This window comes from Giraffa tippelskirchi, chromosome 3 (genome assembly GCF_054371585.1).
Source record: "Giraffa tippelskirchi isolate mGirTip1 chromosome 3, T2T-mGirTip1v1.2.pri, whole genome shotgun sequence".
Taxonomy (NCBI): Eukaryota; Metazoa; Chordata; class Mammalia; order Artiodactyla; family Giraffidae; genus Giraffa; species Giraffa tippelskirchi.
Genome location: NC_137277.1, coordinates 116,805,278 through 116,825,129, shown reverse-complemented (window position 1 = coordinate 116,825,129; position 19,852 = coordinate 116,805,278). Strand labels below are relative to the sequence as shown.

General features: G+C 35.9%; 1 protein-coding gene across 1 annotated transcript in view; it reads right to left on the bottom strand.

The window, feature by feature from the left end:
• LRP1B (LDL receptor related protein 1B) overlaps positions 1–19,852 on the bottom strand; it is a 2,070,111-nt gene that overhangs the window by 766,033 nt on the left and 1,284,226 nt on the right. The window contains exon 21 of the mRNA XM_081584839.1: positions 83–265. Coding sequence (XP_081440965.1) covers positions 83–265 — 183 coding nt within the window. The remainder of the gene's footprint in view (positions 1–82; positions 266–19,852) is intronic.

Genomic DNA, 19,852 nt, shown 5'->3' with positions numbered 1-19,852 from the left:
GTATGGATTGAGAAGGGCCCCCAAAAAATCTGCATTAAGGAAGCAAGCCCAAGGTATACGTAGAACCCAGTGTTCTACTTACCTGTACTCCGACAGGAAAACTTGGTTTTGTGGTCACACAATCGTAAGGTACCATTGCAGCCTTTTTCATCACTACCATCTTCACAGTCTTTTTCCCCATCGCAGTGCCACACATCAGGGATGCAATTTCCATCAGGATGACACTGAAATTCATTCGCATTACAACCAGCAGGAGAATGAATCTCTTAAATATTGAAGTGAGGGAGAAAGGTGGGTGGAGGAGAGAGACAAGAGAGAAATTATGATTTTACTTGATATTATTTTTTTCAATATTTTTTTTTCTTTCTTCAGGCATTATAATGATGCTAGAGAGAATATATTTTTACTTTAGTTGTTTAATTGCTGCAATGTTCTTTAGTATTTTCAAATTTGTTTTAGAAATTTTAATAATTAGAGAAAATGTTTCTTGTCCATGGAATACCTGAAAGAGTCATTATCATTAGGAAAAAAAGAAAGAGCAATAATATAATGTGGATAGTCTGTTGTAATTTTAATTAGTATCTTAACAATGGGATCTTTGAAGGGATTTTCTCTATAGCACATAAAAAAGATTTCACATTCTACTCTAAATGTTTAGACTTTCCTTCATGTTTGACATTTCTTTAGATTATTTATTTCATTCTGGTAATAGGTAAATAGCTAAAAAAATAAGAATGGCAATTTAATAAAATCTTTGAAAAATAATGTCCAAAATTTTGAAAACCAAAACCACAAGAAAATTAAAAAAAAAAAAAAATTCAGGACATAAGATTTCAGTTTAGAAATAAGAACAGACACAAAAGAATTTAATGAGGCACTCTGCACCTAAATTCAATTTATCAATTAATAATTCATACAATGCCCAGAAAACACTATTGCTCAAAAACTGATGACTAAAATTACAGGCTATAATTTGTAGATAAGCATCAACAAGAATAAGAAAAGATAAATGTTAGGTATATTTAGCCTGCCAGGCTACTCTGTCCATGGAATTCTATAGGTAAGAATACTGGAGTAGGTAGCCATTCCCTTCCCCAAGGAATCTTCCAGATGCAGGGATCAAACCTGGGTCTCCCACATTACAGGGAAATTCCCTACCATCTGAGTCACTAGGGAAGTCCAATAGATGTTTTAACAGAATAATAATGGAAAATATGACTATAATCAGCAATATTATGCATTAATATCTAATATTATAAGATATAATAATCAGAATCTCCAATTACTATTGTAAAATAAAGATTTTAGTAAATATTTTCCTAGACCGAAGTTTTTGCTTTGCTTTGTTTTTGGAATAACTGTATATCCACATGGTAAAGAACTTAAATTTGATCTTAACACCATATACCAATATTAATTCAAGATAGATCACAGACCTAAATGTAAGAGCAAAACACATATATTGTATAAAACAAAGCAGAGGAGAAAAACCTTTGTGACCTTGGGACAACAGGCAAAAAGCATGAACCACAAATTTAAAAAGTGATAAATAGACTTCAGAAAATTAAAATCTTTTGTTTGTTGAAATAATTAAGAAAATGAAAAGGCAATATACAGCTTGGGGGAAAAAAAATTCGCAAAACATATATCTGACAAAGGACTACTGCTGCTGCTGCTGCTGCTGCTGCTAAATCGCTTCAGTCGTGTCCGACTCTGTGCGACCGCATAGACGGCAGCCCACCAGGCTCCTCCGTCCCTGGGATTCTCCAGGCAAGAATACTGGAGTGGGTTGCCATTTCTTCCTCCAGTGCAGGAAAGTGAAAAGTGAAAGTGAAGTCACTTAGTCGTGTCCGACTCTTCGCGACCCCATGGGCTGCAGCCTACCAAGCTCCTCCGGCCATGGGGTTTCCCAGGCAAGAGTACTGGAGTGGGGTGCCATTGCCTTCTCCGAAAGGACCACTGTACACATCTAATTAAGAACTTTTACAACTCAATAGTGAAATAACTCAATTTTAAGGAATGGTAAAAAGATCTGTATAATGCATCGAACATGGAATGGTGTTCTGTTTCACATATGATAATATACATGTTTCAATGCTATTCTCCCAGAACGTCCCACCCTCACCTTCTCCCTCAGAGTCCATAAAATTGTTCTATGCATCTGTGTCTCTTATTCTGTCTCGCATATAGGGTTATCGTTACCATCTTTCAAATTAAAAAAAAATAAAATAAAATGAAAAAAAAAAAACCCAATCACTTTTTTCCCTTAAACTTCATCATAAAATCAAATATTGCAACACATTTTTAGTAAACTAATTAAATTCTCATCATATTAAATTCAGCTAGTGTATCTCCTTCCTAAATTTATAGCTCGCAATCATATGAAATAGGTTATGTTAGAGTTTATTTCAAGCATCTTTTATCAAAGAAAGTCAGGAATTTAATAACAAAGAAAGTCAGCCCTGGTTCCAGAGTAAGGACTCTCCATTGTCTCCCCATACTGAATGTAAGTAAATATATTGGACACAATGCATGGTATTCTGAGAGGTACATGGTAACAGGCTGACTGAGGGAATCAGAATTCAAAATATCACTGAATAAAATGGCAAGTTTCCTAGGATTTTTTTTTTCTTCCAGTAACTCCTGACCTGAACTTGAAGTCAGCCTGATCTGCATACAAGGATGTCAGTCTTCACACTGTGTGGCATTTTTATAACCAACTAAAAATGGAAGCACTGACAAACCTCAATTGCAGTATCACAAATAAATAAGTCCTGACTTTAACTATGAACATGTACAATGCAATATTGAAGGACTGAAACTATTATCTTCTGAACTCATAGAGTTAATCTATATGCCAATCTATCTGTCTGACAGATTTAACCTCCAGGAATTATGCAGATGCTATCTGCAAATATGAGCTTGATTCTCATAAAATCTCCAGTAATATTTTATAAATAACAAAAAACTTTTAAAAGATTTAACCTGCTGTCATTAGCAATGTTTGACCTTTTCTCATATATATAAGCAATTAACTTTCCTAGAATAATTTGCTCCCCAAATTGAAACTAGCAATCTAGAAGTTGATGTAGATGCAAGATATTTCCACTCTGATAAAGGCCAGTTCATCTTCTCAACCAGGGAAAAAAATATATGTCAGCCCTATCTCTGTCTTCCTCAACTAGTGTTCTTCTGAAACTGCTACCTGCTTCATTTTCCTGCTTTGGATACAGGAAAGGTTTGGAGAGAATAAAGAGAAAAAATTATTTACTCCAATTTTTATATTTTAAAATTGACATTATCCTAGATTACATATTTATTAAAAGTGTTACACTGTTTTATATTTGTGCATTTTTAGTTGAAATTAATCAAAATAAATTTGGTTTAATTAAAAAAAAGAGATCTGTATAGGTAGTTAACAAATAATGGCCAATTTGATTGATCAATAGGGAAATACAAATTAAAACCACAGTAAGATGCTTCTATACACATATTAGAATTTCTTAAAAAGACTGAAATGTGAAGTGTTTGTAAAGATATGGTACAAGTGGGACTCTCATACATTGTTAGTAGAAGTGCAAACTAGTGCTGTCATGGAAAACAGTTTGTCAGTGTATTAAAAATGGAAATGTACACCTACTATACAACCCAGCAATTCTACTCCTATGGGTTTTCTTAAGTGAAATAAAAATATACGTCTACACAAAGATTTGTACACAAATGTTCATAGCAGCATTCTTCAAAATATCAATAGAAAGAACTCAAACATCTATCAGCTGGTCCATGTATAAACAAAACATGGCATATGTATTAGACCAAAGTTTTAATGTAGCGAATTTATTGTGTCTCTCATGTAGCTATGGCCACTCTGGTAGCTCATTGGTAAAGAATCCATCAGCCAATGCAGGAGACACAGGGTTCAATCCCTGAGTCAGGAAGATCTCCCAGAGAAGGAAATGGTAACCCACTCCAGAATTCTTGCCTGGGAAATATAGCCAGCTATTAATTTACATTTATAACCACAATTATCCTGCATCATTATAAAATTGAAGCAAGTGCAGGTGAGTTGCCCATTACCTAATGAGCTGATTTGGTAGGAATTATAAAAATACAAATAAACAGAAACTTCAAATAACTAGAGTTGGGAGATCAAAAGGGAGATGTCTCACACCTTGCAGCTATAGGAAAGCCTAACAGGAAGAAGACTCTTCTTTCCTAGGGAGAACTCAGCCAAAGAAAAGCCATGGACCCTTTGTTTACTTCAGCCCTCCCAACTACTTCCTTTTCTCTTTATAAAAGCATCTCTTTTCCTTGCAATGAGGGAACCTGCACGTGGCTTACCATGGCTTGGGAATTCAAATTGCAATTCGTTACTGATCCCAAATAAACATCTTTGCTGGAGAAATATCTCACAGTCAATTTGTTTTAGGTCAAAATTTTGGTGGCCCTTTCAAGGACCAGAGAAGACACCCGATGACTCCAGCACTGGTGACCATACAGGGGCAGTACCCACAGTGGAGCATGGTTGCTCACTGCTTTTCCTGCTGACCCCAGAATTTAAAGGCAAGTGTTTCTCTTGGATCCAAACTCACACTCTTTTCTCATGTGAAGCTCTCCAGGCTTTATTCAGAATCTGCTCAAAGTTTTCATCTTTCTGATTAAGGCTTTGTTTTGTATGTGAGTACATGTTTGGCACTTGGGTCTGATTTCAATATCCGACTGTTGCACTGAAACTGGCCTATTCCCTTCAGAACAGGGGCTGCTTCTTCTGAAGCTGGCTAGCCTTCAACCCATTCCTTTGAAAACAGAAGTTCTCTCCAACAGGGCCAGGATTTTCAGCCTTTGGCCTATTCTTTTGAAAAGACTATCCTCTGGAAACTGTCTGAAAAAGCCTTTAGCCTGGATCCTTTAAGCTGTTTCCTTTGAATTGGGTGGGATTGTCTTGCAAGCTATCTGAATTGAACCATTTGTGCTGTAAGCTGTTTAAGCTGTTTGAAACAAGTTCTTTACTCTAGAGGAAAAACCTCAAGAGAATGAGAACCCAACCCACTTATCTAAGTATTTTGAGTCCCTACCTCCCCCAATTCTTACAGGGACTCAGGTCAATTTGATGTTTAAAGCTCATGGGCCTTCCTCATGTGATGTGCAAGTCACTCAGTCATGTCCAACTCTTTGCCACCCCATGGACTGTAGCCTGCCAGGCTCCTCTGTCCATGAAAATCTCTAAGCAAGAATACTGGAGTGGGTAGCCTATCCTTTCTCCAGGGGATCTTCCTGACCAAGGAATCAAACCATGGTCTCTTGTATTGCAGGCTGATTCTCTACCAGCTGAGCTACCAGAGTTCCTCACAGGATTTCTAAATAAATGGACTAACCTGACCTAAGGCACTTTAAAATATGAATGACCATTATGGGTAACTCCTGAAATCACAAAACTTAATTTCCTTAAAACCCAATTGGGCTACAATAGCTTAAAATTTTCCAGAATTGAGTGGAATGCTTATTGCCATTGGCATTGTGAGGCTTCCCAACATTATCAGGAGTCTAAAATTGCCTGTCTGCAAAATAAGATTTTAAAATTTATCCAGGAAAACAAATGATTAAAGAAAGATAAAGCAACTCTCAAAGCCCCAAGGTGCTTCTTCCTTGGTTTGTCTCAGGCTCGACCTTCGGTGCTATCTCCCTCCTTCCTTTCTATGCCTCCACTATACCCTCAATCCCCCTATACACATTCTCTAGACAAATTTCCCTTTATCTCTGAAACTCTCCTCATTCTCTTTTCTTCTGAACTTGTCAGAACATGCTTCTTTCAAATCAGCCTTTTGAGGATCCAGAGGCTAAATCTTTAATATCTTATATTCTCTGGCCTAAAGCTGAGCTGTGAGGCACAGTCAAAGACTTTCCCAAAATAGACAAACATCCTCACACTTTTGCTGAGGAATTTAATATAGCCATTCAAATTTATAAACCCGGTTTCTCTAACTTATATCAGCTAGTTAATTTGCTCATCAGTGAAGGCCAGGCCCAGCATTGGGTGAAAACTGCTGATTGAGAAAGTCTTGAAACATGCTCAGGATTACAGTCAGAACAATCTGCTATCTTATTATGTGATCAGGTTCAGAAAATTGCTAAGCAACTTCACCAAGTAATTCCTAGGGCTTTTCCAAAGCTTGTGGATTAGAACAAAATTCAGGCTTGCACACAGTTTCTGATCAACCTGTTCATAAAAATCACAAAGGACGTCAGACTGTTTTTAAAGAAAATTCTGATCTTCCTTCAAATGTTGATTAACTTCACTAGCTTTTAACTCTATATTAATTATGGATTGAAAGGAGATCTCTTCCTTCTAGTAAAAAGGATCATAATTGTCAACTACAAATTGGCTTTTGCCAAGGAAATTGCCCATAAGCCTCTGAAATCTGAACCCTGTGCTGCTGCTGCTGTTGATCTGTTGCAGCCCTAAAGGGAGTTCAGGGTGGAGAGTGAGGAATTCTGTGCTTCAGGGAAACTGGTGGAACAGGTTTTATAGAATTAAGTATTTTCAGTTAAAACTAATTTCACGATCCCAATTGTTGCATCTTCTCATATCTAGAAAAGACCTTCCAGGGGACATCAGCTCCTCATGACTAGCAGAAAATATTTAGTAAAATATGTGCTTGATTGCATTGAACTCCCCCTTCACCAAAATATTATATATTGACCTCCCCCAATGCCTCTGGAGTAGTCTCTCAGAGCTGAGATGCTGTCTCCCAGGCTGCAGTCTCATTTTTTTCCCAAATAAAACTTAATTTGCAACTCTCACATTGTGTATCTTTTTCAGTTGATGGGATGAAATGGGAAACTCTGTTCACTTCAGGTTTAGTTAATCTGACAAAATGGCTTCTTTTTACTCTATATGAATCACCTCAAAGGAGGACCATAAAAATTATTATAATTGTCAACTCCAACAAATGAAATCTCCTAAACAAAGCCAAATCCTCTTAATTTTTGTTATTACTGCACAGAACCAGGACATTAGAAAATAGATTGTTACAAATGTAAGCGCTGAAGATACCTTAAACCCTCTAACCAGCTTTCCAACATACACCAGTTCTCAGTGGTGAGTCTCTCTGGAACTAGAGGGGCTCTTCCCAATCCTCCCTCTTTATTGCCTTGGAGAAACATTTTTCCAGTGAGAGGATAAATATCTTCCAGTCCTATTTGATACCACACTCTCAGATCTCAAGCTCACCACCATAAAACAGCCCTGCTTTGGAGTAATAAAACAACTCAAATAGTGAGGATCTCTAATGAACCTCAAGAAGTTCTGAACATATTCCCTTCTGTTTAGCCCTTTAAGAAATACATACCCTTTTCTCCTTAGTTTCTCTTGTTGTTTTGTAGTCTAAGTCATGTCCAACTCTTTGTGACCCCATGGAATATAGCCTGCCAGGCTCCCCTGTCCATAAGATTTCCCAGGCAAGATATACTAAAGTGGGTTGCCATTACCTTCTTCAGTAGATCTTCCCAACAGGGATCAAACTCATGTCTCCTGCCTTGGCAGGTGGATTCTTTACCACTGAGCCACCTATTCATTTATTTGGCTGTAAGTAAGTAAGCCCTTATCCATTTATTAGGCTGAAACTTCTTAGACAAGTATGCCAGAATTTCTTTCTCCCAAAGGAGGAAAATAATTCCAGAAATTGACAGTGTCATCAAAGAACCAACCAAGTAAATTAAATGATCCTTTGACTTCTTTTATTTGTTCTATCTCTGATGGTACCAGACCTGATTCTGGAAATTTTGATCATTTGTCCTTATTGAATCAGCTACCACTCTCTTTAAGGGCAAAACTTCCAACTGATGTTTACAAAATACATAGTGTATTCCATCAAAATTTAAAACAGAATCCTCAAAACCTCTTCTAGAATTAATCAATACCCTATAGGTTAACCTTCAAGGCATAAAGCCAATAATGGAAGAATGCAGGCTCAAGTCCTCATTATCCCTGTACTAGCCCCTGTAACACTCCATTTTACCAGTGAGAAAAACGAAGTTCCAAAGGTGGAGTAGTAAACAATACTGTTATCCTTCAATACCTCATTATTCCTCTCATATGGTCCTGTCATCCATTTCCAGCAGAATTAAGTTCTTCACTGTAACTAATTTACACAGTACATTCTTTAGTATTCTAGTTGATGAAGATAGCCAATACTTCTTTGCCTTTGGTTGAGAAGAAAAAATAAATCACCTGGACAGGTAAAGTCTCGGAGTTGTATTAAGAGTCCTTATTTTCTACAAATCCTGGAGGCTGATATGAATGATATAAAGTTCTCCAAGGGTTTTTACTTTGCTGTGATGTGTGATTTGCTTCTTTGCCCTCCTTCTCAAGCCTCTTTCTCAGGAAGGCAGCATCCACTTAATAAAGCTTTTAGCCTTAAAGGGACTTAAGTTTGCCAAACAAAAACTATTATAGTTTGCCCAAACCCTGGTTCAATATTTTGGCCATCCAATATTTTGGCCATCCAGTCCCAGAACAAGGGCTACACCTAGATCTAGATATACTTCATGGAACTTTGGACACCTAAAATCCCAAACTAAGGGCAACTTCAAGGTTTTCTTAGGCCAGTTACTTATTGCTGGAATTGGATTCCACACTTCTCTTTAAAACCAAATTTCTTATGTTTTTCTCAACAGTAACAACTTTACCCAATTTTGTAGGAAAAAATGGATGACATAGCCTTCAAGGCTCTAAAGGAGAGCTTGATGAATCCACCTGCCTTTGAGCATCCCAATTATCAGATACCTTTTTACTATTTAGTATGTGACAAGAAAGGGAATAACTTTGGGGTACTCACCCCAAAACTCAGGGACCACCATCTGACCATAAGGTATTATAGCCAGAAACTGGACTCTGTGGCACATGGATACCTCCCTTGCCTGAGAATCATTGTAGCCACTGCCCTTTTGGTTAAGGCCACTGAGAAAATTGTTGTGAAATGTCCTTTAATTATCTTTGTATGTCATGAAGTAGAAGTCTTCCCAAATTCTCATCACACTCAACATTTCTCAGCTAGTTGCCTCATATCCTTAGATGTCCCTTTGTTATCTGTCCTTCCCATAACTCTTTTACATGATAATAACTCTAATCTGACTACTCTTCTCCCTTCTGTCACCAAAATGTCCTTCATGACTGGTTAATGTTGATAGACAACCTCCTGACTCCCTGTAATGTAATGATTTGAAAGAAACTCCATTGGATAATGTTGACTCCTCATGGTTCAATGATGGTTCTTATTTAAAAGGTGACAATGACAAATACCATGCTGATTATGTTATTATAACTCCTTTTGATATTGTTAAGGCAGCAATTTTACCTATAGCTACTTTGGCCCAGTAGGTTGAATTACATACTCCTACATGGGCTTGTACTTTAATCAAGGACAAAACGGCCAGTTTATACTGATAGAGATATGCTTTCAGAGTACCTCATGATTTTTGAGTGTAGTGGAAGCAATGTTCCTTCCTTATTTCCAGTGGAAATAAAATTAAAAACAGTACCTATGTTCAAAAATCATTGAACACAGTAATTTTAACTGCCATTTTAGCTATTATTAAGATTCTGGGGAATGTTAAACTTGACTCTCTGGAAATTAAGGGAAATCACCTTGCTGATATTTCTGCAAGGAATGCTATCCTGAAAGGGACCAACAACAGCCAAACCTCTGTCATTATCCAGAGGGATATTTCCTCAAATGATACTTTAGAAAAAACTGGCTACAGAAGCCCAAAAATTGGATTCAGTAAAAGAAAAAACAAGATTGGAAATTTGACAATTGTTTGTTTGGAAAAAAGAGGAAGGTATGGTTTGGATCAAATAACTCAGTCCTACCAGAAACTCAAAAAAACCCACTTCTCATCACATTACATACATCAAATCAATGGTCTATTGACAAAATGATAAATAAATATTGTTGGGGAAACATTAATGAGGCTGCAAAAAATGCCTACCTCACTTGTCCTAGTTTTCCAAAGTACACCCCATGGAAGACTGTTTGTACTGCTTTGAGATATTTTAAAGTGCCTAATGGACCATTCAAAGTCTAGTAGATGGATTTAATAAACTTCCTCTATCTCATGGATATAAATATGTTTCTATCACAGTCTGCATGTTTTTCCACTGGACTGAAGCCTTGCCCTACAGACAGGCTACTGCATTTTCTGCTGCTAAAGCCCTTTCTCCTAAATCGCTTCAGTTGTGTCTGACTCTTTGCGACCCTATGTACTGTAACCCACTAGGCTTCTCTGTCCATTGGATTGTCCAGGGAAGAATACTGGAGTGGATTGTCATGCCCTTCTCTAGGGGATCTTCCCAACTCAGGGACTGAATCTGCATCTCTTACATCTTGGGCATTGGCAAGTCTTTTAGGGAAGTGAAAGTGAAAGCTGCTCAGTCATGTCCAACTCTTTGCCACCCCATGGACTATACAGTCCACGGAATTCTCCAGGCCAGAATACTGAAGTAGGTAGACTTTCTCTTCTCCAGGGGACCTTCCCAACTCAGAGATCGAACCCAGGTCTTTCACATTGCAGGTGGGTTCTTTACCAGCTGAGCCACAAGGGGAGCCCTTTTTTAGGAAAAGATTACCCCTATCTGGAGAAACTCCTCTCAAACTTCATAGTAATCTGGGAACCCATTTTAATGGCCAGATGCTTTGATAACCCTGTAATGTTTGGCTGGTTTTTCACCACTTTCACTATGGTTATAACCCTCAATCCTCATGTTTAGCTGAACACACTAATAACATTTATTGCTACCAACTAACAAAATTTGTAAATGTTGTCTAAGTACCTTGGCCAAAAGCATTTCCATTGGTCCTTTTAAATGTCAGATCCACCCTTTTTGGAATTCATAAACTCTCACTCTTAGAGATAGTCCTAGGCTGCCCTGTGTATTTGATTCCTGCTTTTATTTCATCCATAACTGATAAAAGGAGACATATTCTAGTATTACAAAGGACTTCTTGTTTCTATCGAAAATAACCATATTTTTGTAAAGCAGTCATTTCACAGTGTGCCCTTGGGAGAAAAAGACTTGTAACTTAGAGATTTTGTCTACTGGAAAAGATACTGCCAGAAGCATTCTCCTCAAACTCACCAGAAAGACCATACTAAGTACTGTTAACCATACTTTAAGGAATAGACTCTTGGATTCATGTGACAAACCTAATGAAGGTTCTGAACCCTGATGGATGTGCACATCATCTGGTGACCTGAAAGTAAATGTTCCCCAGAATTTTGAGGCAGTTGTTACCTAAAGACACAACTTTCCAATGATATCTTTGATGCTGACATAAAGATTCAGATCATCTACAATGTCCAGGATCTTGAAAACTTATGGACTTTAGATAAAAAAAAAAAAAAAAAAAAATTCTCCCTCCAGACCCTCCCTGTTACTCACATGTGACCTTATTATGTTTCTAGTCTGAGATACTACATCCAGAAATGGTCCTTCCTGACATTGAAGGGCAAAAAAGCCACTGAAACTAGAAAACCTGACTGTTGATCAGTTATGCTTTCAAAAAAAGATCTTAATCAAAGGATGAAAATGTAAAAAATAATAATAAATAGAATCCTCAGTTAAATACAGTTGAGAGACCAAAGGGAGAGCTCTTATACCCTGCAATAGTAGTAGAGCCCAATAGGAGAATAAAGAAACTTCTCTCCTGGAGAGAACTCAGCCAATGAAAATCCCTGGATCTTTTTTGTTTTACTACAGCCCTCTCAAATTTCTTTTCCTTTCTATGAAAGTGTTCTCCTTCCCTTCCCATGTGAGAACTTGCACATTGCTGACCACAGTCACAGACGATCTATTGCAATTTTCTGCTGATCCTGAATAAACCCATCCATTTTCATTGGAGAAACATCTGTCAGTCAGTCAGTTTCAGGCTAATAGGATCATGTGGTTATGAGTTAAGATTAGAGTGAATTAAGGTCAAAGATAATAATAACATTTTTATCACTGAGCCAGCCACTTAATCTTTTGAGATCTCTATTTGTTCACCTGGAAAGTAGAGCTCCCTCGGGGTCATTGGGAGGAATAAATTGGATATGTGCAAATTATTATTTTCCTTACAACTTTTGTTATTATTTTCTATGTTATATACTGAATAATTCATCAGTAACATTTTTATTTATTTAAAGACTTCAGCAACCTATGTCAGGTGATACAGTATTTTAAAGATGCATGAAATGGACAAACTTCTACTTCCCAAGTATTCTTAAACTAGTCATGCTGAAATAATGACAACAACAACAACAACAAAATGATAAAAATTATCCCCACTGAAGTAAAAGTAAAGAAGTTCTGTTGGTAGAGAATAGGAGTTCCAATTCACCCAAAACCTCATTTCCAAAAGTAGCTACTCCTAAGAACACATAATAATCACACATAATTTAAAGAGAAGGGGCAGAGTTTAGACTGGCCTTGAAGTCTCTTTCAGAAACAGAGACTTTCTTTGTCTATTTTCCTAGGCATCCAAATTATTTTGACTTGGGATATACGGAGTCTTCACAATTTAATGAAATACTTGGGTGCAAAGACATAATCAATAAAGATGGTAGAGTCTGTGTACATTTAGATAATATATACGCAATGTAATAAAGCCACTTCCTACCATATTTAATTGGGTATCTGCAGAATGCCCTATTTAGCATGAGTTAACTATTAGTGTGTTAAAGAAGACTGAGGCTGCTTTCAAAAACATTCAGTTGTGGCGATTTCAAACTTGTGGTCTTTATAAAGGCAACTTGAAAACTCTGTGATTTTATATTCAAGGAAACAATGAAGACATGTCAAATTTGAAGGCTTTTTTCAGTGCTCTAAGTAATTCTATGATGAAGGGAGCAACTTCCATACAACAGAGAATGGCCTTTGGTTATTTATCGTAGCACTTAACTTTCCATGAAAATAAAACTAAACAAGATTTGGCTCAGCTGAATTTTATAACTTGTAATATGAGCTCAACAAATAACATATAAAAGCTGAGCTTCAGGTGATTCTCACTCAGTGATTCCAAATAATTAGTAAGAATGGAAGGTATAGCCTATTGATTTTTTTGTACATTCTTTAAATTAAGAGTTGAAGACTGGCAGCTCCCATACTGAATCTGTCCCTCGGTATGTTTAATTTGGAAAACATACTATCGACCCTTTTAAAATTGAAAGATTTCCTATAAAAAGCTAGCTTTTCCAGATCCTTAAAAAGTAAGATTCTTAGGTTAGCACTCTCACAAGGTAACAACTACTGTCTGTTTTATACAGAGCTGGACTGAATTGTATTAATGGTTACCTGTTATAATGGAGAGACAAAGATACTCCTTTACACTATATTTTTTTCTGTAATGGATATTTTTTCCTTGGTAGAGGTGGGCAGTGAGGCAACTGCTTTTGTTTTTCAATCTACTTCTGTGAAACTGTAGGAAAGATTTTATTTGACTCTTGCTTCAATAATAATACTAATTTTACTGTCTTGTATGAATTAGTTTTTCTTCTTTATGAGTAATTTCTATGAATATTTGTGAATAGCCCTAAATTCATCTCTCTCTCTTTGCAATAACTTTTCAGAATTTAGTGCCAAATTTATGGATCATTTTTCATGACATGAATTTGCTTGGACCAATCTCACTCTCAGATTTATTTATATTACTAATCCTTATCCTGCCTTTGTTTGATACTGTCCTCTTTATAACCTTTAAATTTTCCAGGTTATAACTTAGATTCTTTCTGGAAATGATCAGAGGGCTACATAAATAAATAAACATAATAGTAATACACAAAGAAATCTTGAGAAGAAATAACACATTTTACATTCAAAATGACCTACTTTGGAAACATTTTGTTAGCCTAAATAAAATTAAATCAAATATACCAAATTCTATTCCATATATTAATTCCTCTCATCTTTTATTTTTTTAATGATAATTTTGACTCAAAAATATCAGTAGTAATGGGAGGAATTCCATGTTTCACTAATAATTATCGTGAGGGCGATGCTTTGCCTCTTTTAAACATTTTGGACTTGGTTTCAAAGATCTAGTTCTTTTGGGTTATGTTCCTCAACAATTAACTCAATGATTTAACGGGAAATTCTCAATAAGATTATGTAAACTTAGAAATCTAAATAGAAAAACCTATTTTTTCAAAAAGAGGCTTGCAAAATATAAACTACTGCTTGTAGAGAACGGATTGCTTCTCCTGATCCAGGAATATGGTAACTTTACATATAGAATCATAGTCTTTTAGCTCAATGGTATTTACAGCTGATAATAAGTTATGACCACACAGATCAAAGCATAATCTATGAAGGGAGAGAGCATGCTGCTACTGTTTGTGGCTTTTAAAACTGTATTTACCTTTGCTTTGCTTTGCTTAATGTTGTTTGGTTTATCCAGTTGTGCTTCATAAGTGAATACACTCATTCGTCTTATTATTCTAAATAAACGTTTATCTTATAAATTTAAATACTAAAGTGATATTTCCCTGAAGCTTTTCTTTCCTTCTGTCTTTTCTTTTTTTCTCCCATAAACCATCCATATCTAAACCTTTGTGAACTGGTACACTATCTATTAAAAGACATTACAGATAGCCATATTACAGCAACTTTAAAATGAGTATATTGTCTGGAGAAGGAAATACTATATACCATCATAAAACATTCAAATCTAAATGGTGAGTCAATTCTCTTTTAAATTGCCTTCTTGTTTACATTTCATCTATTAATGTCCATAACTTTCTTTAAGTCTCATTTTATTTGAAAAAATACATGTTTATCTAGGATTGGATCTCTTATTCTGGTGTTTGTAGATTCAAGAGATTTATGGGTAAACTTTAGGAATTCATAAAAGATCTCAGAAACTACACATGATGCTTTGTGCTGCTTTTTTTCTCTCGTGGAAGACACTCAAGAGCTTTCCTTGGCTCTTGTGGAAGACTCTAAAAGGAATGTGGATACCAATTTCACACTTTCCTATTTCTTTTTCATCCATTCCATATACCTTCCATGTAAATGTTGGTTTATATCACATTCAATTTTACTTATATTTCAAATTATATAAAATTGGATGAAAACTCAGTTGGGAAAAAAAGGATTGCCTAGCTGCATCTTGTCATTTAATTAAACATAAATAAATAAAACTGCTTATTGAGAGCAACCCATTTCACAGAAACAGAAACTTTGCCTGTGGTTTTACATATAATAAGCATCAGGGATGAAATTTGAGCCCAAACAATGAAACTTTAGAGCCTTCTTTATTTACCACTGTCCCATTAAAAAAAACAATTATACAAGGACATAAACCAGATTCATCTAGAAAGCAGTAAGTTCAATAAGAAAATGGATCAGAGTAATGTTATACCCTGGTGGCTCAGATGGTAAAGAATCCACCTACAATGCAGAAGACCTGAGTTCAGTCCCTGGGTCGGGAAGATCCCCTGCCAGAGGAAATGGCTACCCACTCCAGTATTCTTGCCTGGAGAATCTCAAGGACAGAGGAGCCTTGCAGGGTCCATGGGGTTGCAAAGAGTTGGACTCAAATGAGTGACTAAACGTATACACACATAGAATGCTGCATAGGAAAAAACATACATTGCTTCTGAGTCACAATTCATTAGCCATTGTTAGTCACATTGTGTTGGGCCCTGTCATGCTGGTCCCACTCAATCACAGTTTCCAGGAAGTACAATCTTACCATGTTCCCAGATAAAGGAAGACATAGAAATATACTATGTACATATTTAATGACTACTGTGAGTGGCTTGGGTATAGAGGACATTGTGACAGGGAGAATAGAAATGTTTCTCTGAGAAAGTGATATTTGAGATGAGGCCAAAATGAAGGGAAAGAGCCAGCCACACATATTAGGATAAAGAGTATAGTAGGCAAAGGGAATAACAAATGCAAAAACTCAAAAGCAGGAAACATTCTTTGTTTTATAGTTGGAGAAGAAAGTGAATAGTGAATTGAGATCTGAGAGGTAGGCAGGGGCTGGATCTTGTAGGGCTTTATCAACATCTATGGTACAATAAGCTCAACAGCTATCTTTCAATTAGAGATTTTGAATCAGAGGAGTGATGATGATATAATTTAATCTCCATTATTAAATTCTCACTGGCTGCTGTGTGGGAGAAAAAGTAGAAATAGAAAGACAAAGTAAATGTCCAGAAATGGCTTTTTCTGGAGTCTAGGTACAAAATGAAAGGCATAGTTTCTGCCTTTGAAAAGATCATAAAATGGTCTGCATCCAGGGAAGTAGGCAATGTATGTAGTTGCAAAGCAATATCCCACATAATTTTTTTAAAAAATTTATTGAAGCATAGTTGATTTACAATATTACCTCTTGTTGTATTAGTCTCTGCTGTATAGCAAAGTGAATCAGTTATACATCTACATATATTCCCTCTTTTTTTGGATTTAAGTCATCAACTTAGTACACAGATCACCACAATGCATTGAGTAGAGTTCCCTGTGCCATACAATAGGTTCTCATTAGTAAACTATTTTATTTGTAATAGTTAACATATGTCAATCCCAAGCTCCCAATTCATCCCACCCTCCTTTCACCACTTAGTGTCCATACATTTTTTTTCTCTATATCTGTGTATTTCTTTCTGCTTTGTAAATGGTCCATCTGTACCATTTTTATATATTCCACATATATATCCTCAGTGACTTACTAGGAGAGAACACTGTGAGAACATGCAGAGGGGAAATCTAACCTGGACTTGGGGATTTCAGAGGAGAAATTCTCATAATAGAGGATAAGAAGAGTTCCAAGTCATGACTAAAAGTCAGGTAGAGGTAAAGTGGAATGTGATGAAAAATATTCTGAACGAAGTCAGCAGCATTCATAAAATTCTGTGTTGTATGTGATGGGAGGAGGGAGAAAAGAGAAAACTAGAGAGGAAAGCAGAGAACTTGAGTGGCTTTATATGCAATGCTAAATGGTTTGGATTTAAACCCAAAGGCAATGGGGGTCATGGAAACAACTGCTGCTAAATTCTGATATGCTCAGATATATAGTTAGTATCCATCACTTTGGGAGCATTTAGGCAATAAGTAGAAAGGGAAAAATCTCTGAGATTCCAAAAATTTACAATTGATCTACATATAGAGATATATGTGTATCTATTTCATTTGCCGGAACACTCAGCCTTTATACTAAGTCATGTAGACTATTAAACACACACACACACTCTTTCTCTTTCATATTACTCTCCTTAATTCATGCTACCTTCTCACAATAAATTAAAAATACTCCAAACCTATTTCTCAATGTCTGGTATGCTGTTGTTTAGAAATGCTACCCCTTCTGCCAGAAAACAGAGAAAAAAGTCATGGAGTTTTATTTTCTCTTAACCCCCTTGCCAAATGAAATCAGCTTCTGTTAACAGTTGTTGATTTTCCCCTGGATGGAATGTTGCATCCCTCTAAGGAGGCTGTGATGGCCATTCTAACCTGAGTTCCAGGCGTCTGTGGTTCCCCAGAGCCCTAGTTGCTTAAGCTTCAGGGCTTGGCACTCAATCTATCTTTGTAATATGGCTTGTCCCAGTGGAGTGTTAAAATGATCACTATGTTTATATGCATATACTCATGCTGTTTTACTGTTATGTTTTCATGTTGCTGATGCTGGTTATATTTTAACTAATGCAATTTTATTGTATTTTTGCCCCAAAGCTATTTAAACTAAGCATACAATTTGGGGGAATTTAATAAACAAATAAATGCAGAACTCTGGAGGAAATGTGGCAACTGATGGTGGAATTTATCCCAATATTTAAATTAATTCATTGTGACTAAATATTTTCAGTTAGAAGACTAGCAACTATACAGAGATAGAAAGGACTATTTTTTCTCCTATAAGGTAAAAAACAAAAATCAGTTTGTAAAAATTATATTTATACTGTGCTTTTCTTATTCAGAATACACTTTTTTGATTTATAAGAAATGTTTAAGTGTTCCTGAGAAAATAGTTAAAATGATATTGTGAATTTAGTGAATTATTTAAATTGTGAGTCCAATCCAGTAGAAAAAAAACTTTGTTTGTTTTAATAGAGTTTAACTTTGGCGAAGGAAATGGCAACCCACTCCAGTATTTTTGCCTGGAAAATCACATGGACAGAGGAGCCTGGTGGGCCATACACCCCATGGGGTCGCAAAGAGTCAGACACAACTGAGCCACTAACACACACACATACTTTAACTTGTAATTTGCTATAAAGTGCTTTGAAAAGTTTAAAATAAAAAAAAAAGAGCATTGTGTGCACAAAGCTTCCTGCATATCTGATAACTGTCATGTGTCCATTCCTGCTTGCTTTCTTGTTTTTCAGTGACTCACTGTGTATTAATAATTCCTGTACCTATGGCAGCAGCTGGCTACAGATTCCTAGGTATTCTTCACCTGCCCTGAAACTATTGAGAATAAGAGTGGCAGCCTGTCAATTGTTTCATTTCATTTACCAACAGGGTGTGGACATATGCTTGTCCTGTTTCTGTCTCAGTGGACCCTTAACCACTTCCTAAAGTGGGTAAGCTGTCCTTGGTTTCTAGAAATCCTTAGGAAAGGGTGCTTGTTTAAACCTACCTACCTACCTGACTGGAAACTGCATTGTGACTGTTGGGGGTATCTGTCCTGCTCTTCTCCAGCTAATGTGGGATGAATTCCCCGGGGACTACTGCCTGCCCAATGGCTCTACAGTCTCTTATATGAACTAATAATGAAGTCAAGCTTGGGGTCTCTCTTTGAAATCAACTTGTCCTCATCCATTGGACCTTTATGACTGCTTGCCTGTCATCTAGCTTATAGATGATTATTAATATCATAATATCATGGCCCTTTCTACCTTCCCATGCCAACATATTTCCAGGGCATGATTTCTGTATTTTACTTTCTATTCCAAAAACTTTTTTACCCATATATGTAGTCCCTGCCAGAGATTATCTGGATAAGAATTTGGATGGGACTATCTAAACCATGTATTAACATAAGGGATTTAATGAAAAACTTAATAATAAAGAGACCAGATTTCAAGTCTCTGATGCTTACTGTCTAGATCAATTAGAAAAGATAAATAGAGGGAAATGGAAAAAATGTGTGGATATCTAGGCATAAATTCAATTATTATAACACTAAACTATTTCTAGTATTAAAATATATAGACATATAGAGACAAAAAATAATGAAAAAATACTGAAACAATATGTGTTATTAAATATCTTCCAGGAAATTCAAGTGTTTATGTGAAATGTATGTAAAATAAAGCACTGTTTTTAGTTCATTAAAAATGTAAAGTTTGGTATCTAGAATTCTACTAGGAATATATTATTTAAAATGTAATATACCATAGGGATGATGAACTTCTACAATATCAATATAAGTAAATAATGAGTTGAGTTGGCTATGTAATTGAGAAATCTATTTTTCCATTCATTGCTGAAATTAACCATTCACTTTAACAGAAATTTTAGATATCAAATATGAAGTAAAACAGATTACAATATGGATATTCCATGTTAGGAATTTACTTCTTGGCTTATATATATATGACTGGCTTGCAGCAGAATTCAAATATCTACTGGAAAAATATGACATTATTTAACTTTATGTTTTAAAATAGTATATAACATCATTATGTAGAAAGAATATGTATAAGCATATACATGAGACAAATGTTGGAGGAAATACCAGAGAGTAAAATTTTAAAGTTATTATCTCTTCTTTATTTTGGCTTTTTCTTGTCCCCATTATTTTCTGCATCATCTCATAATAAGTTTGATATTTTATGAAACACTCAGGATTATAACTCCTTAAGAATG